At 37.9% G+C, this 24,091-nt stretch overlaps 1 protein-coding gene across 4 annotated transcripts in view; it reads right to left on the reverse strand.

Annotated features, from left to right (window-relative positions):
* The window catches only part of LOC135207923 (rhophilin-2-B-like), a 226,204-nt gene that overhangs the window by 56,062 nt on the left and 146,051 nt on the right, over positions 1-24,091 (reverse strand). Inside the window, exons 1-2 of one of the 4 annotated variants that reach the window (XM_064239872.1) lie at positions 21,151-21,231; positions 19,622-19,825 (exon numbers count right to left, since the gene is read on the reverse strand). The exons of 1 other annotated variant lie outside the window; for it this stretch is intronic. In XM_064239872.1, coding sequence (XP_064095942.1) covers positions 19,622-19,663 — 42 coding nt within the window. In that variant the 5' untranslated portion in view covers positions 19,664-19,825; positions 21,151-21,231. 2 more of the 4 variants (XM_064239873.1, XM_064239874.1) reach the window with 2 other exon arrangements.

Raw genomic sequence — 24,091 nt, forward strand, 5'->3', positions numbered from 1 at the left:
CTCTCTCTGGAATTAATTCAAATAGACTATTTTACTAAGCTAAAACAGTTTTTATATTTCAATTCTTAAAATACAAATGGCGCGTCCAGACTTAGAATTCTTTGATGTTAAATGCAATGGCATATTTAAAGTCTTCTATTACTTATAAAAGAGCGACGGGCTTGCCTTCTCTTTTATAATTAAATACATAACTATATATTCATCTGTAAGTATTCACATTTTTATTGCACCAGAATCATTTCAACCTGATAAAATCATAAGTTCTAACCACTATCAGATTTCTTATATCATCTCGAACCTTACTAAATACAGCATAAATGTTAATCAAATCAGAAATGACTTTTGACCAGCCAAAAGTCACTGGAGGACCTCGTGATCTAATCGTTTAAAAAGACGAACAGACAAGGAATTCGATTACATCAAAAAACACTCCAATTTTATCGGCAGAGTCTTCATAGAAGGTAAACTGTTCTGATATAACCTGTATCTAATCATTTCAAGTACCTGTGTGTGGCTCTTTGGGGTGAAAGAAATATTCTCTCTCTCTCTCTCTCTCTCTCTCTCTCTCTCTCTCTCTCTCTCTCTCTCTCTCTCTCAACTCAAAAACTGAAGACTTCATTGGCGGAAGAGCTGACGTTCTTGGAAAAGGATATCAATTGCTTTAATAAATGAATTATTGGATATTTCGTACATATTAATGTTTAGTAGAAACTGAACACTATATCTCTCCCATCGTTATTACATTAATTTTGATTATGTAACAGTCGAAATTCCATGTAGTAGATCTTATCAAGCAAAGTGGCAGTTCTTGACAACGCAGCCACGTAACTAACCCCTTGATGAAGGCAATTCAGGGAATGAAATGTGCGTAAAAAACTGAAAACTGAAAACCCACGGAAATGAATAAATAATGATCAGTCTTAAGACAAAACGGAAGAAAGAAGCAAATCTGTTAAAAAAATTGATCATTAACATATCTGAAAATATCTTCTGCAACCAACTTTTCCGGAAGGACGTTATTTGTTTGTTTGTTTGTATGGTGTTTTTACGTTGCATGGAACCAGTGGTTATTCAGCAACGGGACCAACGGCTTGACGTGACTTCCGAACCACGTCGAGAGTGAACTTCTATCGCCAGAAATACACATCTCTCACACCTCAATGGAATACTCCAGAATCGAACTCGCGGCCACCTAGGTGGCACGCCAATACCATACCAACCACGCCTCTGAGGCGCATCGGAAGGACGTTGATCTCTGGTCGACATTGTGACCTCACGGCGAAGGTCAACGGAAGGGGACATTTAGCCAGGACGGTGTCAAACACACACACACACACACACACACACACACGAATGGTAACCTCCATTTGCTATGCAAATGAAATTCGGGAAAGATGTGGCGTTTCTGCGGCTGGACCAAAACGCCGGGGAACTGAAGTGACGTTTACACGAATTCCGATGCATAATGAGTGACAGGAAGGGGAAGTGTCAATGCCATTGTGAAGTTTTTGAGTGGAGATGATGATGATGAGACAGGTTAATTCTCTTTCTCCCCCCCTCCCTTCCCCACCAACCCCCAAAAAAATCAACACGCGGAAGAACTAATTTTCAAGGTAAATAATTATGTCTCAACAACAACAAACCTCATGACAATCTATAACCAAATTATGTTTATTATCACAAACGTCCTACAGTCTCTTACTGAGAGAGATAGCGTGGATTCTGAACTTGGACGAAAATAAACTAAACTAAAAACCACGTCCACCCAATGTCGTATCTATGTATATATAAAGCTGCTCAAAACCAAGCGCGCAAGCGCGCACCAAACATCTCTCACACTGCGCCCTTCCAAGCATTAAAAATTAACTTTTCTAACCAAAATTAACTTTTCACAAATTAAATACACATGTCAATGCTGTCAAATGACACCATCTCCTAAATACTCTACTCACGGTTGTTGATTAACTCGTTGCGAAAGACTGACGACTCAACGAGTGGAACAGAGGTGTAAAGGAACGCCAGATTAGCAACAGACCAGGAAGTAATAACAACAGGCGTTTGAGAAGCCGGTCTGAGACTTGCTCTAAAATACAGAAACCCTCGGGAATACTTTCTAAAAGCTCCGACGAGTGGGATGGTAATTAACGCGCATACTTTCTAAGATTACGTCAGTTTGTATCAATGAGTCATCTGCATTAATTGTTATGCGGGCTGTGATTATATCAGTTTATGGAGGGGTTTGAATGACGGCTGTCCTTGCAATAACTGGTTGGTGGTTAAAACCTTTTTCTTCTTTTTTAACGTTCATAAGAAAGTGTTCGTGTCTAGCAATAAGGACGAATCTATTCACTCATTTAATACTTTCATACAACTGCTTCCATTTTTTTTCTAAAATTTGAACACTTGGAGATAGTTATGCTTAGTTAGATTAACCTATATGAGTCTCTGGTCTCTAATTAACAGTAGTGCATTACAATTCTCTCACAAACAATACGTTAGACGTTGCGTTGCAATCCATCAAAGCTTCTTTCCTTTGAGAGAGAGAGAGAGAGAGAGAGAGAGAGAGAGAGAGAGAGAGAGAGAGAGAGAGCTACTACTTAGTTTGCTGCTCACACGTACCTAGTATCCGTGCCTGTATCCGATCTGCAGTCCTTAAACGGACGCTACATAGGTAGCTCTGAATATTAACGCTGACGATAACGTCTATTCAGGTATATGCCCACGTAATCGATGCAGTGTCCCGGAATTGAGATGCAATTGGTTTGCAGAAGTTCGTTACATAGTAAGACCGTACTGCAGAAGTTCGTTACATAGAAAGACTGTATACTGCAGAAGTTCGTTACATAGTAAGACCGTATTGCAGAAGTTCGTTACATAGAAAGAATGTATAATGGAGAAGTTCGTTACATAGAATGTATAATGCACAAGTTCGTTACATAGAAAGACTATACTGCGGAAGTTCGTTACGTAGTAAGACCGTATTGCAGAAGTTCGTTACACAGCAATACCTTACAGAATATATACCTTTCAATCCACTAGGTGTAAGACACTCCTATACACATCATCCAATCGCAGAGCTATTGCGTAAGTAAAACGAAAGTCCGCAGATATCTTCTGTAGACTTTTGTCTTCGGGTACTGTACCCCAGAGTTTTCTAGGGCTACAATTAGTTACGTAACGGAGGGTGGTGATTAGAATACAAGACTCACGTTTCACAGGGTTGTGACACACGTGAAAAGTACGACTGCCTAGTGCCGTTATGAGTTTTAAGTCTTATAGCTTAGTTTGTTAAAATAAAAAGTCTGTCGAATTATTAGTCGATCTTTGTTTCTCTTACAGTAATTGATTTCATCTTTCTCTGTCTCTTAGTAATGTCTATAACTTCTTTCAAATGAACACCGTACTCCTTGGAAGTTTGTATTTCAAGTCATTGGCCCCCTTACCCGCTCGTTTCATATGAATAGGGGCTTATTTCCGAATAATAATTCTACTGTTCTTATGAGGGAGGTAACAAGGGTTTCGATGATGAGATATAATTACAACATTAATCATTCCAGCGACAACAACATTGAGAATCAGAAGACAACGCTGTCAAAGCAACACCCCCACAGCAACAACAACGTGGTATCAATGATAAGATGATGCATAAGCAATAAAAAAATCAATTAATACCAAGCTGTTTATCCCGGAATGTAAGGAATGACCATTTTTTCAAATATAAAACAACATCCCACACAACAACAAAAATCCTGGAATGAGATCCAGAAAACAACGGGGAAACAACAAAGACCTGGAGATCTCTCTCTCTCTCCGGGTGACTACGTGACGTAACGAGGTCGTAACGTGACTAACTGGTTACAATTTCTTGAGGCTCATAGAGCGGAGCCTTCCCCACGTTGTTATTAAGTGTAAGGTTACAAAAAAAAAAAAAAAAAAGTCTGGTATATAGTTTTTGCTACAATAATTAGTAATATAAATCCAGTTAAATCTCTCCAAATTACTCAATTTCATAAAAAAAAATTACAGAAATACGACCTTCCCTTAAATTAAGACATCTTAAATTTAGGAGTAAAATTTTTTGCAATCATATGAAATCATCAATTTTGCGACCTTGATAGAAATGATTTTACTGAATAAACAAGGCTTTCTAAATTACTTGTTGCTGAATAGACAAGGTTTACTAAATTACTTTAATTATTTCCAGGGAATGAATAATTTTCCACGTCACTAACGTGAGTCACGAATTTACGAAAACCCGTTTTATTTTATTTATTATCATATCCATTGTATTCAAGATATCTGTCACCAGTAGAATCATGTTAATTTCCAATTCAAACATACATATGAAAGAGTTTTTATTTTTAATTTATAATGGCCAATGCTTTGTTTTACTTCTCTGTGCAAAATTGGTATTAGCATCACTCCAAATAAATTCTACCAGACTGTATTGCACATTAAAATGAGTTCCGTTGTAAGACTGGCTCTGCTCTGAAATGTTAATCTCAGCATGATGAAAAACTACATATTATTCATGAGATTATTTCTTAATCATTTAGTCATGAAATTACCTTAACGATAACATTAATACTTTAAGGGGGATGTCTAGTTTACTTTCATTATTATTGTTGTTGTTCTTCTTCTTCAAAACCCCGTAATGAAATAGCTGATGTGGTGGACACAATATTTTCACGTGTGAATGAGGAGACTTCATTCAGTTAGACAGCATACTTCTCAGTTCTCTGGTCGGAGGCTGCAAGATGGAGACCTGATACCGTTGAGAGAGAGAGAGAGAGAGAGAGAGAGAGAGAGAGAGAGTGAGTTCATCTGGAAATGAATGTCTCCATTAATCCTGTCCGTAGCTTTTTGACAGAAATGCTTTTCTTTTGTGACAGCACCTTTTGAAAGCGCTGAAACTTTCACTTTTTATCTACGCTTTTTTTCCCAGCTCTAATCCCTTTCTGAGTTATGCCATTCAGATAAAAGAGAATAGTAAACTCGACATCATGTCTAAAAACAATGGAGGTCACGCACAAAAAAATATCAAGATCTTTCCACGTGTCGTGCTTGTGTATTGTCTTTTATTCCCATTAACCCCTCTTTCTACTTCTGGTGCATCTTCCACGCTAATTGTCCATTGTTTGTTCTTTTTGTTTATGTCACTCAAAAGTTATCTATCATGTTTCAGTGTTCTCTGTCACTATGTTATCTGTCACTCGTCGTTTGTGCGAGTAGCGTAATAATTAATAATATTAATAATAATAACTACTAGTAAATTCACATCAACCGTGCATTTGATGTCTAGGCCCGTCCCTTACGACGCTCCTGATTGGCTGTTGATAAGCCATATCACAGGGCTGGAAACTCTCAGTCTCTCTCGATAGTTCACATATGCAGGATGTATGTTCCACCACCTCTAACGTGGGATACTTCTTTCAAACGTATCCCTCAGGAGAGGAGGAACATACATCCTGCCCGTATGAACTCTCGACAGAGACTGAGAGTTTCCAGCCCTGTGACTGGCTTATCAACAGCCAATCAGGAGCGTCGTAAGGGACGGGCCTAGACATCCAATGCACAGTTGATGTGAATTTACTATAGCCAGCATGACTGGGTGATCCTCTCTCTCTCTCTCTCTCTCTCTCTCTCTCTCTCTCTCTCTCTCTCTCTCTCTTCCAGCACACAGTACGAAAATTCAAACACAGACCCATTCAAAGATAACTAAGAAACCAAGTTGGAAAAATCAAAATAAAACCAACTCGTATTATATTCAAAAACCTCTATTAACCTACGCATTAGAAGAATTGGCTCTATTACCATCTGGAAATAAGCAATCAGCAGGCCACGACAATGCCCCCGCATTACAAATGAACAATTTAACCAGGAAATAGTAAATGAGACCCCCAACCCCCCACCCCCCTTCCGACAAATGAGTTTCATTCCAGCGGCTCTATAGAGGACCAGGCTGTGATGTGCTAAGAGTTCTTGTATTACGTTTTGCCAAAACACGATATCAAAATTAATTCATGAGAAAAAAACAGAGAGAGAGAGAGAGAGAGAGAGAGAGAGAGAGAGTTCATTGTATGTAGACAGAAGTTATAATGTTTGTGTGTATATAATATATATATATATATATATATATATATATATATATATATATATATATATAATATATATATATAAGAGAGAGAGAGAGAGATGAGAGAGAGGAGAGAGAAGAGAGAGAGAGAGAGAGAGAGAAACAACACCATAGCAATTACAGGCAAATACAGCCAAATTACAAAACTCCCATTCGGCGACCCAGCACATCGGCATCTGGGTGCGATAATTCAGACGATACAGGAGAGCTAACAATGACCGCTGATGCGATACAACATGGTTGCCGACGATACACTGGGGTCCCACCCAAGAACATATCCGGAATCCAATTGACGTGGTTCGAGGTATAACTGTATACAGCATTCAATTTTCCTCGCTCCTCCAGACGCTGGCATTATGCTTACGTCACTTCCTTTATCAAGTTTCCAAAATGAGAAAAAAAAAATTTCCACGCTCACTTGCTTCTTGAAAAAAAAAAAAAAAAAAAAAAAAATTGTGGCGTGCGCGCCTGAATTTTGACACATTGTTGAGAAAAACATTCCCTGTAAACGTAAATATACCCGAAATGTTTATTTTCTAAAATATTGCAATGCATATTTCTTCCCTAAATTACTTTATCTGTTAAATAAACGATACAAAATCACAAAACTATTTTATCTGTAAACAAATTAAATAAAATCAAAATTAATTTACCAGAAAACAAATGAAAAAAAAATCACAAATTTAGTAGCAAGTTTGGAAATATACGATGTAACTGCAAATTTTTGGAGAGATACCAATGTTGCTTATTTCTCTGAAACAAATTATACCAATTGCCCCCCCTCAGAAAAAATAAAATAAAATACGAATAGGAAATGTCAATTATATAATCATCTTTTTTATTTTGCAAACGACAACGAAGCACAATAAAAAGATCCAAACCTTGGCCATTTAATAGTGGAAGCTGGAAGACAGACAATCATAATCACATCAAGAGGCAATCAAAGTTAATTCCATCAGCCGCAAGTTGCCCAGTCCTGGTTTCCTCGCGAAAGGCTATAATTTGGTGGCCTTGAAACGATGCCTACAAACTACAAACTATTTAACCTTAGAGAGTTTTTTCTCTTTTTTTCACGGGGGAAATACAAGTGCTGATTAACGCATATCGCTGATCTTACCTCCATGCAGATTTTTTTCTTATGTAGGTAAAATGGTTTGCATTAAATAATGTTGTGTCTGGTGTGAGAGAAGAAGGAGGAGGAGAGAAGAGAGTGAAGGGGAGGAGGAAGGAAAGGGGAGGAGGGAGAGCAAGAAGACGGGGGAGGAGAAACGAAGGGGAAGGGGAAGAGGAGAGGGGGAGGAGAGGAGGGAGGAGAGAGTGGGAGGGGGGGGGGGGAGGGGGAAGGGAGGAGAGAGACGAGGAAGGAAGGAGGGGAAGGGGGGGGAGGGAGGAGCAGTCAAAGGTGAAGAAGAGAAAGGGAGAAAGAGAGAGGGGAGGAAGGGTAGTGAAAGAGAAAAAAGGAGGAAGGAAAGAAGAGAAGGAGGGAGAGAGAGGAGAAAAAGGGATGGAACAGGAAAGGAGAAGGGGCAAGAGAGGGAAGAGGAGACGGGCAGGAAGGGAAGCGAAGGGGAGAAGAGAGGGGAGGGGGAGGGGGGGAGGGAAGGGGAATGAAGGGGGGAGGGGAAGTGGGAGGGAGAAGCGAACGAGGAGTAAGGGTGACAGAGGATGAAAGGGGGAGGGAGAGGGGGGAAGGGGGGGGAGAAGGGGGGGGTGAAGTGAGGAGTGAGCGGAGAAGGAGGGAGGGAAGAAGATAAGGGAGGGAAAGTAGAGGAAAAAGAAGGAGGAGGGAACAGGAAGGGGGGGGTTTTGGCGAGAGTAGGCGGTAAGAAGAGAGAGGGGTTAAGAAAGAGAGATTTGGGGTGGTTTTGTTGTGTGTTTGTTGTGGGGGGGGGGTGCCTCTGGAGGTTTCTCGGGGGGAGAGAGAGAGAGAGCGGAGAGAGAGAAGAGAGAGAGAGAGAGGAAATCTGCTATACCTAAGGGACAGTGAGAGTAAGAAGTAGATCTGGTAAATCAACTGCAACATGACGCCTTATATTACCCCCTTGCAGCAGTTAACAATAATCACTGAACTCTTCCTTTTAGTAGTATAAAATCAAGTCTGTTCTACTACTCAAGGAAAATAAATAAATAAATAAATAAATAAATAAATATATATATATATATATATATATATATATATATATATATATATATATATAAAGAGAAACACAAAACATATTCTTTCTTTATTGAGCTCAGCACTTCAAAGATATCGCAAAATAGTTCTAAATATGTGAATGCAAGTCTACATGCCTACATCACATTAAACTGCAGTAATAGAAATAAAAATGTCCCGGAAGTTAACCTTCAAAGCATCAAACAAACGCCTTTCATGCCCTGGAGATGGAATTACACCTAAGAAAAAAAGAAGTCGAGGTGCAACAGAAAACTGAACCCACAGATGGGTTCTGCAGAAGCATGTGACGTCAAGAAGCCTAAAGCATCCAGTCAAGATTAAGCAAGAACCATGCTTCCTCTATCTTAAAAAACACCACTGCAAACATCAGTACCTGATATATTTTTCTATTATAGATAATGCAATTACGGAACCCGACTCAATTTCCTTTCACAATAAAATAAAATAATAATAATAATAATAAATCGAACAAAGCATTGAAAAATTCGAGACATTTCACTATAGCCAGGATACACTCCTATCTTACAGACACATATCAATCGTTTATTACTAGTGACAGTATGAATTATAGTCAGAATTTTACATCATAAAACCTCACAAACGGGTACAGAGAGAGTAGAGTACTAATGGCATACCTTCAAAGGGTAATAGCACTAGGAGTAATCTCTACTGCGAAAAAAAATGGGTTATCTCAAGTTTCCATTTCATGCTACATTTCATTATCAGCAGTAATTAGACAAAAGGCAAAGGAGGCAAAGAAGTGGATTATACCATCAAGCAAAAGTGAGTGCACTGAAAACCATTAATATTTATCATAGCTAACATCAATGAATGATGGCTTCTCAGTAAGTACACTGAATAACAATGGTGATTCATCAAAGATGCATTCAATAACTAGGAATTTCGCCCAGAATGACAACTGAGGAACTATATATGCGGGTTTGCATACGTATGACCTCCTCTCTCTCTCTCTCTCTCTCTCTCTCTCTCTCTCTCTCTCTCTCTCTCTCTGTGTGTGTGGTGTGTGTGTGTTGCTGTGCTGCACTAGACGTAACCTACTAATTATTTACACGGCGATGAGCCAGAGTTTTATTACGCTCCTTAACAACCGGCATATACCGACCAGAAAGGCCGTAAACATATTTTATGCCCGACACTCGGCGTCTGTCAGTCAAAAATCGGCGCGAATAGAAGGGTTTCAGATGCTCGTCGTCGACGCTAATGGCTTCGTTAACGGACGAAAAGACCTCAAGGGGCGGAGTTCTACTTCCCAGGACGTTACGTGATGTGACGGTTGTGAATGGGACTGAACGTGACCTCGAAAATGGGTTTTGAAGTTGTCGCTTGCAAAGGTCAAATATAGCGTAATGCGAGTAAACAATAGGGCGATAACTACGAGTGAAATAAATAACAAACCTGCGGGAGTAAGTCGTATTAGATCATACGTTGCTTAATTACCGGTTAATTACTACTGTGTATACCTAAATATCAAGTTGGTAAAATTAAAAAAAAAAAATACATTAAATAAAAACTATTCAGACGCGATACCAAACATTATATAAATATAAATATATATATATATATATATATATATATAATATATATATATATATATATATATATATATACACTATATCATATTTGGTATTGTGTCTCTGAAGTTTTTAATTATTGTATTTTTTTTATTTTACCTACTTGATACTTATATACAGTAGTAATTAACCGGTACATTAGCAAATGATCTAGACAATAATATATATATTATATATATATATATATATATATATATATATATATATATATATATATATATCTTGCAATTCCACAATGGTCCCGTGGGTAAAGTATATAAGAGATCCTCACGTGAGGATCTCTTATATATATATATCTATATATATATATATATATATCTATATATATATATATAATATATATATATACAGGCATAAACACACAAACATTCATGTTAACAAGTGCACGAATGTACTTGTCTTGACTGCGCGGTAGTATATCACTCGCCCTTTTGCCCGGTCAACCAGTAATCGCCGTTTATCAATATTCCGCAGGAGAGAGAGAGAGAGAGAGAGAGAGAGAGAGAGAGAGAGAGAGAGAGAGAGGCAGGCAATCGAGTCCGTCCAACCTGGAAGCGGTTAGCGACAACCTCGCTCGCCATCTCGGATGGCAACAGAACTCATCCCCCAATCTTCGGCCTCAAACAATCGGATGCTTCTGGATGGGTCTCGATTCTTATCTCCTTTTCTTTCGATTGTCTCTGCTTCCTGGTATGGATTCGAGGTATGCCTATAAAAGCCTTTCCCTTATTGCTGCGACAACCTCCGCGATGTCCCAAATTTGGATATTATTTGCTGGCTAATATATTAGTTTCAGCGCGGAAATCTTAATATTTCCGAGTCTTAGTTTATGGCTGATTTTTAAACATTCTTGTATATTGTATCTTACTATGATGGGCGCAATGTCTGCCATTCAATCACGGCCAAACGGCTGGTCCGATGGACATGGAACTTGGCAGGGTTATAGTGAGGACCCCTGTATAATTAATGGAGAGTAAAAGCATCAACCTTATGCTTCCTTCTACCCTACTCTCCTTTCTATCCTAAATTCGAAGAAAAGAATTAAAGTAATAAAAATGAAAATAAAAGATGTCGTCTTCGCCCGCGAAATATTTTTTTTACCTTTCTCAATAATGTCTGACAAAAAAATAAAATAAAAACAAAACCTTTCCAGTTTCATTAATTTCGGAAGAAGCATTCTCCCACAATGCAATAAAGATTGTTCAAACATTTCTCAACAAGTCTTCCAAGAAGTTTGATTATAAGGTCAACAACGAAGACGAATCATAATTGCTTGACATAGTATAACCGATGACATCACCATTGCCTGTGAAATCAAAATGATTGCAGTTTTGACAACTAATCAAAGATTGCTGAAGTCACGTCGTAAATTCTGACGGATTCCATCTGAAGTCAGAATCCCATAACGCCGATAACGTAATGAGCCAATAACGATATCGCCAGTCCTCATTTTAAGACATGTCCCAAAAAAAAAAAAAAAAAAAAAAAAAAAAAAAAAAAAACACTGTTAATGCTTATATTGCGTGAAGGACCAAGACATACATACACAACAATTTTGACGAGTCAGTTACTCTCATAACTTTTACTGTTTTGGGAAACTTTAGCGCAAGCAATGTCCTTTCACTAAAGAATACTTGTACTCTGTCTATGCGCGCACTTATGGAGGGTAAACCACGATACATTCACAAGCGAAGTTCAACACGTACGTCGTACGTACGTACATATTACGAGATCTAAAGGCATTTCCATTGTATGTATTGTGTCGTAATCTGTACATGTGTATACATAAAAGGTTGCAATTAAAATATATGAATCTTAAGAAAATTTCATCAAATAATTCTCTACCACGTACATTACATGAACCTAGTTTTTTTTCCCGGTCTGCTTTTATGAAAATGAACCTCATCTTCAGAAAATGAAGGCGCCAAATTTATTTGATAAATAATGCAGGATCATATCTCGTTGCTGATGATCAAACGTAGGTATATGAGAAATTTGCATTGACTCGGTCTTGGCCGAAATTACAAAGATTTTGGCATAAATATATATACATCAATTCGGTTGGGTTTTCCAATTTACAAAAATGAAAAAGATAATAACGTAATTATGAAAACCTCTCTCTCTCTCTCTCTCTCTCTCTCTCTCTCTCTCTCACATTAACGCCGACCAAGCCGGACCGAAGTAAACGAGTCATAAAATCTCTCCAAAGAATAAAATGGCCAACATTTCAACACCCTATGAACACTCAAATAAAAAAAAAATAAAAAATAAAAAAAAAATAAAAACATGAGCTAACACACGTCATTACGTGTGACAGAACCTTCTTTCACTTCTGATTAATTCTTTGGACACCCACAAACCCTCCATCCCTCCCTCCAACCCCATCCCCCAACAAACATCCCCACCATTCATCAACAGCAATCGCCAGCACCATTCAAAACCACAAAAGTCGCCACCTGCTCTCAGTGTCTCTTCCGTCTCTCTCTCTCTCTCTCTCTCAAAACACACACACACACACACACACACACACACACTCACGGGCGTTCTGTTCTTCTCTGTTCTTCTAGAACGTTATGTGGGCACTTATAGAAAGTGAAGAACCTGCCTACTAACACCCTTCCTACCTCCCTCAACTCCCCCACCCACCCTTGTATCTCCCAGAGCTATAACATCGGCTTCATCCATCCCTATCACACATCATGGGTATGCCTCGCGCTGCTAACTCTATCTACCCTCTACTCTCTCTCTCTCTCTATCTATATATATAATATATATATATATATACTATATATATATATATATATATATATATATATATACATATATATACATATATATATATATAACATATATATAATCTATATATATATATATATATATATATATATATATATACATATCTATATATATATATATATATAATATATATACTATATATATATATATATATATATATATATATATATATAAAACTAGCCTGAAACAAAATAAAATTGAACAAGTAAATTCATAAAAGAGAAGAATGCAGAAATTATCTTTATGTAATTAATGAACTGCATCAACTTTTACTTTATATTAATAAAACCTAACACAGTTCTCGACTCCTGGGTTACCTATTCTGAAGTTTTAATACGCATCGAAACATGAAAAGCAATTATCACGAGAATTCCCGGTTACGCATAAAAACCTGCGTATTATGTGAAAGTAACCAACTTCTTGAAAAAGACAACTGCCTGCAAGACATTACTAAAGCAAGTCACCCTTGTTCTTTTTTTTTTTAACCTTTCCCCGAACTCTTTTTGCAAAGAGTATTACAATATCTATTCAGCAATGTGTAGCTATTTCTGAGGTGATTAAGGCAATGCAATGGGAGATATCTCTAGAGCTGAGGAGATTCGGTTAAGGTAGCCAGTACCCGAGTGCTGGGACGTCCCCTAAAACCAATTTTCATAGGACACGGAGAGGTGAGGAGAGAGAGAAAGAGAGTACCTACTTTACCTCCTACGCTCCTTTCTACTAAATGTACTTCAATCGCTTTTTTTTTTTTTTTATCCATTATCTTCCCCGAATACACAGACACACACAAACACACTTCCACCAGACAGTACTCTCTCTCTCTCTCTCTGGACGACCTCTCGCACCCCTCGAAGACAGCCAGACAGTTCTTAACTTTCTAAAAATCCTGTGCTTTCCACGAGCGAGTAGTATCCCTCCTTCCCCATTAAGTAATAGGAGGGACCGTAGTAGTACTATTGACAAAATACCGGTTTTGATGACGTCACATTTTTCAGAGTTTTATTTCTGTGTGAATGAAGTCAAATCTGACTTTCTCTTCTTCCGGCACTCAGTTCCGAGAATAGCGTATTTATTGATGATTTAAGAAGCACTGAATCTTATTATTTATATTTACTTGCTTAGTCGTACACCTATTTCTTGATTTCACTTTGGCCATTAGACACGAAGTTAATGTTCCTTCTGCGTAAGCAATACAATTCGATAATAAATCACCATATAATCGTTGTAACCCTATCATCTCTTGTCTCTTTCCCAAGGAATATAAACACCAAGCAAAATACAATGAATTAAAAGACACATCAAAAGTCTTAACTACCAATACTTATCAAGTGAATAACTACTTGAGAAACTACCCCATAAAAAAGTTGTGAAATGTTCGTATGAGTCTTTAAATATCACGGAAAGTATATAGTATATGTACGACTGAAAATGACAAATAGTACCGGAAAATAAATCTTTACTTGACTCTGCAACTATCTAATTCAACGTCGAAAATATCAAGCGAACGCGTTTTAGTGCAATCTCAATTATCATGGCAGCCTATATGGCAACAAGGCTAAACTAAAAGTGGACGCCATGGGAGAAGACTAGAGTAGTTCTGAGCGCCCTTCGTACTCCATATCAAGGTATTTACTCCTGGGGGTCAGCCATCTTCGGAGAGACTAATAAGTAGTGAAACTTACTTTAAGGATCTTGGAGATATCAATTTACATATACAAACGTTTATTCAAAGTGACGAGATACATATACATCTCCAAGATCTTGGAGATGAAGTATTTCTTCGTCCCAAATCCTTGATGCTCATAAACGCTGGGATAACGATTAATTCTTCCTATTCCTGGGATTTATTTCCAAGAGAGCAACTTTACTTTTAAAATTACTCTCTTATCTCCACAAATCAAACTTCCTAACACAATACACACTTTTACAGTCCATCTGAGATCTGGAATTCTCAGAGATACAAAACGGCTACTTTCTATGTCACTCTTGAAACCTATATATACAGCATTACTCACCTATACCCATAACAATAGATAGCCAGTACAGGTACTGAAGACCTTGGGGATACTATAAAAGGATTAGTTCTGAAAAGGAGCTTTCTACAGTACACCCTCCTTTAGGCTCGTGAAAAAGCTCTCTCCCTCCTCGCCTGAGCCAGGCCCTATAAAATCGTCCAACCTCGCCATGGGCCATTCATTCACCGACCAAGATAGCCAACACAACCCCGGAGATGCTTTTGGAAAAAAAGAAAAGAAAAAATCCTGCCCAGAAAATTCTCCATAGGCCTATCTACTCACAATGATGGTTCCCAGACCTAAATTTTAAAGGGCAGTGGAATGCTCGAGCAAGAGGGTCGAAAACTGAATAGCGTTTCTTCTTCTTCTTCAAAGATTTCATTTTCGATGAAATCACTTTATCATTTTAACAAAACTGCCAAAAGATGATAATACGTTACAATAACAAGAACAATACACTGAAGATTCTGAGCTCTCTCTCTCTCTCCACCAGTCACCTTGCCCTTAGGCGTGAGAGAACCCTGGCCAACATTCCAGGCAAATGCCCAAGCTTGCCTCACACACAAGATTCTCTCTCTCTCTCTCTCTCTCTCTCTCCGCCCACTGTACCAACTTCGCCATTTTAAAACTAGACCTATGGAGGCCCCTCTGGACTGTTACAACTCACCCTAAAATTCTACAACGAATACCTCTCTCTCTCTCTCTCTCTCTCTCTCTCTCTCTCTCTCTCTCTCTCAGAACCTATTCTTGCTGGCAATCTAAAATGAGAGGCTGGAATCCCTTATTATTTCATTCAATGCTCTCTTCTCTCGGCATCATATCGACTATTCCAATACTGCACGAAAACACTCAATTATTATAAACGTCTCCCAACACTTTTACTTTTTAGGAACAACAAAGCCTTGCGTCGCCAAAGGATTCACTGAAACCTTTCCTATTGTGAGCGCTCAAAACTCTTTCCAGAGAGAGAGAGAGAGAGAGAGAGAGAGAGAGAGAGAGAGAGAGAGAGAATATACCAAGGCCTTGGATATACCACAGCTCAAAGCAACGTGACACTGGCACAATGGAAGAAAACCACATCCCAAACAAAAGAGGTGACATCTCCGCTATCCATTACAAAAGAAGCGGGAAACATTCCACGACTGCGAAAATCACAATAAAAAAAAAAATAATAATAATCAACAGCCGACGGACCCCGGGCCAAGAATTCCAGGGCCCTCGGCCGTCCTTGTGTTTAGGTCATCTGGCCATACGGTTAGTCCTCATACTTCTTTCTACCTGTTTACTCTCATACTAAGATCAATACCTTCCTTGCCATGCGAAAAGAAAAATCGATTAACCAAGTACCAAAAACAGTATCTTAATACATTCAGACTTGTTTTTGTCCGCCCACATGACACAATTGGTAACCGGCAACTAGGCATGGCTGACCATCATCCTTACGTCTCCTCTCTCTCGTTCCATCTTAAAAGAACAAAAAAAATTCGCAGGAGAGAAGAGAAAGAAGGAAAACTACCATACGGTGAAGGTCGACACCGCTTTGGAATACCATGATCTGGAACCTATTGATTTCTTCCAACGGTATAATATCCATCACCAGAAACAGAAAAAACTATAAATAATCAGTAATAGATACAATTTACCTGTGAGTATGGTAATCCTTATCAAAATAAATACAAAGTTCGAAATTTGGAGGTAACGAATTTATATAAAAATCTACAATGAAATAAATATAAAGGATATACAGGCCCACAGCAACTGCAATCTTTGCCTTTGTTCATGAATGATCCTAAATCAATAAAAAGGGTCGAATTTTGGAAAAAAAATGAATTTATACACAAATCTACAATGAAACAACTATAAAGGGTGGACAGATCCACAGCAACTTGAATTTCGTCTTCGCTCGCAAACGAGCAAACACAATCTATAAAGCCATAAATCAATATATAGTGAATCTCAAGCTGTAATATCTAGGCTTTACGATTTCACGAAAAAGAAATGAATAGAGAACAGTAACTTCTTTAAAGAATATTAGCCATAAATGAAAAGAAAGTCTGGTTGGCGTAGCCTAATTGCCTCAGGCTTCACACGGAATTTCTCCCGATCAAATAACTCTGTTGACAGAGCACGTTCGGTTAAACGATCTTACATGAGCAGGAAAAAAAAATAATTGTGTCTGAAACTCCTCATTTTCATTATTATTCGTATCTTTTACTTGAAGAAGCAACTGAGTTTGGTGTATGCAAAAGGTGAACCAGGCCTACTTCGCCATAAAACTAACTTCTGGGAACTCACTTTCGAATGTGACTAGATGATTATTAACAACTGGCGTCGTTCACTAACAGAAATTGAGGATTAAGACAAATACCAGAATATGGACAGAGAAAGATAAACACCACCATTTGCCAGACTGACGGGTTTTTTTTTTTAGCGTTGAAATATTGAGCTGCTGTTGTTATCTAGAGCTGCTTCTCTTCGCGCTAATATGACTGCAATATTAATTCCTTAAAATACAAATATACTTACGCTTCTATTCCAAAGGAACTAGACATGATACAAAATGGTCTACATGCATCAAAGCGTAACAAAACCCAAGCGGTTTAAAATGTTCGTAGTAAAAATCTTACACAAATTAGTATCTCCAATAGAATGTGTTGGTTCTCATCTTGGGTAAAAAGAAAAAAAAATTCATTCTGTTTGAAGAGAGCCTGCGGTCATCCAGTCCAACAAAACAAACACACTCACACGCAAACATTACAAGATTTAATGGTAGTAAAAAAAATAGAGAGAGAGAGAGAGAGAGAAGAGAGAGAGAGAGAGAGAGAGAGAGAACAAATAAAAATGCTTTAAACGTTCAAGTAAGGAACGCAGCTCGAGAACTAAAACAAAAGATTAAATTTAGCAAATCTAATTGCAAACAAAACAACGCACGCAATTCGCGGCAAACAATACTTTCCGTCCAGCCAACGCGTTTTCCTACAATCAAACAACTGGGGCTGGGAGTGTTAGGGGTCACATGACTCTGGGAAATGTTCTGGGGTGAACACCATCACCAGACCGTCCTAGCTCCTTTCTCAGGATTTTAATCATTTGCGACGAGTAGGGGGCACAGTAGGTCACTGGGTAACTTTCATGGGGTCAACCGCAGTTACTGGACCTTCCTACTCTGACTTGGGAGGGTATTTCTTTCGAATTCTTGATTGTATCAGCTAACCCCGATTTTCATCACAATAATAATCGGCAACAATTCATCTGACGTCAACCACTTTTGCTCAACTTTTTCTTAACTCGAGAAGGGATATGCTGCAACAATTGACACTTTGGTTATACAATTGACCTGAAAAGAATGATCAGGCAGTATTCTTAAAAACTGCAGATTAGACATTCCTCATAAATCAACTATCTTACAATCCTTGCAAATATAAGTGACCTAAAACACGTAAAATGACAGAAATGTTCTTAAATATCGAAGAATAAATGAAATCACGTCTCTTTCAATGATTTGAAACAAAACTGACTTTAAGTGAAAGAACCGGCACGCGTGTTCTGAAAAGTTGGAAAGAAAAACCATCTAAAGCAGATGAATTTCTCTCAAAAAACGTATAAAGACAAGTATGAATAGATTGAAATCAGTATTAAAAAAAATAACCAAAAACAAACAAAACAATCCGTTCGTGGTTTTCCTACAAACCTTCCCAATTCTCGTCCTGTCTTATATGTTTATCATGATGCAACCTACCCGTTAGAAAAATTAATCTAAGAATTCGTAAGCAAGTCGTGAATTCATACAATTCACTACACATTGGCAATTAGCAAGTGGACTTTCTGGATCTTTCATAGATAGTGACCCCCAACAAAGTTCGTTGGTCGTTATCCAGGACTAATATTTCTTTGGGGGTCATTATCTTTATGAAATTACGGATTAAAATCCTTGGGGTGACAATCTAGGAAAAAATTCAGACTTTCCCTACAAATTCATAAAACCAGCTCATCGCGTCACTCTGGGAGAGAGTGCAGTGCCCCCTTGAATTAGGGGTATATTTCCTAATGCTGAATATCCATCAAAACACTCAACATACGAGTAGCTTTAAAAACAAAGTAACCACAGGTCTCCTTAAATATTGTATAATGAGTATATATACTTGGTTTTCCAAAATCCTTAAGATTAAAACAGCTCTACAACATGAAAAGTCAATTATCTCAGTCTACTTATCCCTTAAAGTAGATAAAAAAAACGATCTCAAGACTCCTTAAAAATCCCTGAGAGACGATGAATTTCTCAAACATTAAAAAAAAAATACGATCTCAGTCTACTTAAAAATCCCTGAGAATAGATGAATTTCTAATATATAAAAAAAATACATCTCAGGTCTACTTAAAAATCCCTGAGTAGATTTGAAATTTCCTCGAAAATATTAAAATATTAAAAAAATAAGCTCTCAGTCTACTTAAAAATCCCTGAGAGTAGATAAATTTCTCAAATATTAAAAAAAATACGATCTCAGTACTAAAAAAATCCCTGAAAGTAGATGAATTTCTCAAATATTAAAAAAAATACGATCTCAGTCTACAAAAAAAATCCCTGAAAGTAGATGAATTTCTCAAATATAAAAAAAATACGATCTCAGTCTACTTAAAAATCCCTGAGAGTAGATGAATTTCTCAAATATTAAAAAAATACGACCCCAGTCTACTTAAAAATCCCTGAGAGTAGATGAATTTCTCAAATATTAAAAAAACACAATCTAAGTCTACTTAAAAATCCATGAAAGTAGATGAATTTCTCATATATTAAAAAAAAAATACGATCTCAGTGTACTTAAAAATCCCTGAAAGTAGATGAATGTCTCAGATATCATTACCGGAAGAAAAAAACGAAACGAGACGAAGTAAACACAGTACTTACCCTTTTTGTGGCTTTGCTGTAAATCTTCATAATCGACGTCATATCTTATGGAGTAGATTTCAAACAAAGCGACTTATCACTGTTAAATGGAATATTCACTCACGAACGCCTCCTCAAGTCTTAAAACTTTACACAATCACTTCAAATCCCAGTCTGATAACCATCGTATATATCTTTTTTTTATTCGTGTGCTCTTAAAAATATCTAAATGGCAAAAAAATAATTAATAATAATTATAACGTTAATTTTGCATACACGTAATTGTAAAAACAAATGTCATTGACATTCACCTCAGCAAAATTAATTTTCTGTATTGGACAAGTATTAACAATCAGAGAATGTAATCTAAAACAGCATCATGTTAATAAATTATGACATTGAGAGAGAGAGAGAGAGAGAGAGAGAGAGAGAGAGAGAGAATGTCTGCGGTCGTTCAAAGTCCGTCATCTGCCAGGAAAAACTTTTCCAAAGAGAAAGCCAGACAGCAGCGCAGTGGCCTCTCGAACGATTCTATTTGCCTAATTGTATAAATATGAATGACTAAATATTATTTCTCTATATTACAAAAATTATTTTTAGAAATGAAGTTTCAAAAGTTTTTTTTATATTGGTGTGGGCATTGGCATTGCTTCAAGAAAAAATTCATAAGGTAGATAAAACCAATGGTAAAGGCATGACAAAAAAAGAATGCTTAATGCAAAGGGTAAATAAAACCAATGATAAAGGCATGAAAAAGAATGTTTAAGGTAGATATAACCAACGATAAAGGCATGACAAAATGTAGATTAAACCAATGATAAAGGCACGAAAACAATGCAAAGGGCAAATATAATCAATGATAAAGGCACGAACATAATGCAAAAGGTAAATACACCCAATGACAAAGCCATTTACTTCTTGAAACAATAAACACGACACATCTTATAACCACTTCCTTTTAAAAGATAATTGTTTTCTAATTCTGACTTAGTAGAGTACCATGGCACTTTCATAACAGCAGAGGAGAGAGAGAGAGAGAGAGGAGAGGAGAGAGAGATAGAGAGAGTGAGACGAGAGAGAGAGAGAGAGAGAGAGAGAGAGAGGAGAGAGAGAGAGAGAAAGCTCTCGCCCTATCCATCGTCTTGAAGAACACAAGTCCTCAGGGGGTTACCACCTTCGGAGGAACAACTACTCTGCGGCGATTGCAAATGTTATCAGTTCGTCGTCTTTCCTAGCGTTATGCTCATAATACCTCGCACTTCTGCGTTACCCTGGGAATAAAATACTTGACTTTTGAAGCCAAGTGAGAGCCACGACTCACAACTGGCCGATATCAGCCTGTTTTAGCAAAACTGCATTGTAGGTTCCACAAACGTGCAGGCAAATTAAATTCCCTCCACAATTGAGTCCATTGTTATATCTACGTTCGTTAACATTTTCAGTATATTTAATCTTTAAAAATCGACACTACGATGCTTTCACTCAAAGTCCGTTCGCTACACCACCCAACCGACATTAAAAACTCGCGACCACTCGCCACGAACACGTACCCTTTATCGAGGTTCAGCTGATACTAACACGAAAACTACCTGGTTCGAGCGATGGAGTACGCGCTCGCATCGCATACTCCCTCCCAGTCCCACCCACATCCACCACCCCTCCCGTCTCTACCGCCACCAGAAAGAACCTGAGCTCGAGCCATCTTGGATGAAGATGCCGGTTCGTCTTAATAACGCGGTTATTAAAATACCATTATTACATTCTATCTACGTACCTCAAACTACAATACAATCAAATTTACAACGCATTACAATCTGAAGCAATGCATTAGCATGTACGACAAAAAATATACGAGACAAAAGAAAAGTAAAACACCCTTCGCGATAACTGAAGCCATCGTCTCCATCTGAACTCGCGTACAGTGTTTTCTTTCGCTAGTGACTTGCATGCAAGAGTAAGAAGGTATCCAACACGCGGGAATATCCAGGTTGTGCTCTAATGGGCTGCTCCCGAAACTACATTACATTAAAAGGATGTTTATTCTTTATTGTTGGGTTATACAGGAATTTTTTTTCGAATCACGAACAAATCTTCCAAAAATGTTAAACAAAATAATGAATCAATGGCAAAGGTTCCGGGAGGGGGGGGGGGGGGGGGGGGGGGGGGGGGGGGGGGTGGGGGGGGGGGGGGGGGGGGGGGGGTACAGAGCGAATGAAATTTTCGTATTTTTAATAAGAGGCCAAAAGAAACACAACGCTATAATCAAAATTCCACAGCTGGGTCCCATTTATAAAAGATAAGTGAAATTCTAGGAAGAGACAATTCACTTGCTACCCAAGTAACATCGCATCAGCGGTTGGTAGTTGGTCCAGATTAACCAGGCCTTGTGCCAAACCGAGCCCATGCCCAAAATACAACCTAGCCACAAATGGTCGCAGGAAGAAGGAACCACCTCAATACACTGGTGTCTTGTAAGGATTGCGATCATTCTTATGTGGGATCCACGGGAAAGCACTAGCCCTCTGGAAAAATGGAACACCAAAGATCGATGGATAAGCATTTCAAAGCACTACCATTTTTGGAAAATGAAGGTCCATAGTAGTATATATGTAGCATATAACTAAATACAGTTAGCTTTCCCCAACTAGATCAGTTGGCCTCGTCAGCCTGATTCAGACTGAAGAGGACCAACTGATCAAGCTGGCGAAAGCTACTGTGTTTAGCAATATACTGCATTATATATTACTGTGGATTTTATTTTTCCAGTGATGATACCAAAATACCATTTTGAATCATACAAGCAGCAGTCACCACAGTATAAAATGGGATACATAGAATACTGTTCACTGATGAACAAGTCGTTTCAAAAATCACATGCATAAAACTACATTCAATAAGACAGACAGCTAAGATCACTTATCTATCACATGGGAAACCAGATGAGATTGACTATAAGCTTTTTGGGGGCCAATTTTCAAGACGAGAACTACTTATTCACGGGGGTTTACCGAAACCTAATGAACCCCACATACCAGAGCTGCCTGCGATTTACAAACAAGTTCTTGGATACACAAGACCTTAGAATTAACACCATTCTTTTAGCTTCCATAACTTAAATATCTACGTCTTTTGACTGAATAGTTGATGACTTCCTTTTAAGACGGCTCTAATTCCCCTTTTCCTTCACTCTTTCGTTGAATTGCTTGTTCCATAAGAGGTTGAATGTTCCATACACTTCACAACAAAGACTCAAATAAATTTTTGCTTTTTGCATAAGACTTCTAGTTTAATATCTATCTAAAGTTGAGAAATGCAACTCCAATCACTCCAAGCGATCGGCAAAGTGGAATTAATACTGGAGAATGCTTTTTCAATTGTCTACAATGATCTATCTAAATAGAGAAATCTTCTACATAAACACCATATAAAGTAAACTCCAATATGAAAAATAACACCTCGTAAACATCGGGCATCTCTGCTCCTACAGAAAATTTTAGACAAAATCATATTTCCTTATTACCATTTTTCACTCAAAAGTTAATGAGAGAAAAAAATTACTCAAATCTAAAAACCTATTAACCTACACTTGACAACATCCTCCTCACCTGATACATCAACTTCATCTGTAATTAACGACAGTACATGATTAGAATTCCATATCTACAAGTCAACAAACTTTTTTCACAGTTAACCTACAAAGCACGTTTAACACCACTCCCTCAATAATACTCGCGGCAAATTCATTTATATTTTCATGTAGGCTACACCTATGCAATGATAGTCGTGTGCATGCAAATGAAGTTTAATACATTACTTACACTAAACCGTTAAGATATTTAGCAGATGGTGGAATGCACACGAAATCTTGCCCAAATTTCTCTGTACGTTAAAACAGACATGTATGAAATATAAAATTCTTTTTTCATTGAAGATGAAAAGATAGGTGTACATTAAAATACAGGGGTAACAAATTTGAAATCCCCTTCATGTACACTCCACAACAAACATACTTCTAGTGCATTATTCCACTTGCCTATGAAAATCTGATATAAAATCTGTCCTCTTTTGTGTTTCTGGAATATCTGAACTATGTTGAAGGTGATTAAACCGCATCTTGAGACAGAGTATGAATTTCACTTAAATACTCCAAATTCACTTCTTGAACTCCAACAACCGCCAGGCTAGAAATAAGCGGATTGTCCTTTTTTCTTAAAAGCCTTCCAGGGTCATCAATTACGTACGCAACTCGTTATGTATCTTTTTTTGAACAAAAAAAACTACTGCTATCCAATGCTAACCGAATCACAGCTGCACGTGACGCGGAACCCACCGAAACTAGATAATTCACGATCATCTTTCCAGCGAGACCTGTCGCCAAGAGGAGTGTTTACGAGGGGCGTAGGCAGCATACCTGATGGGGAAGACCGTCGGCTCGTGTGGTGCGCAGAATGCCCCCCGACGACCCGTTACCTGCTAAAGCCGGTTTGATTG

The sequence above is a fragment of the Macrobrachium nipponense genome, chromosome 34 (genome assembly GCF_015104395.2).
Source record: "Macrobrachium nipponense isolate FS-2020 chromosome 34, ASM1510439v2, whole genome shotgun sequence".
Classification (NCBI taxonomy): Eukaryota; Metazoa; Arthropoda; class Malacostraca; order Decapoda; family Palaemonidae; genus Macrobrachium; species Macrobrachium nipponense.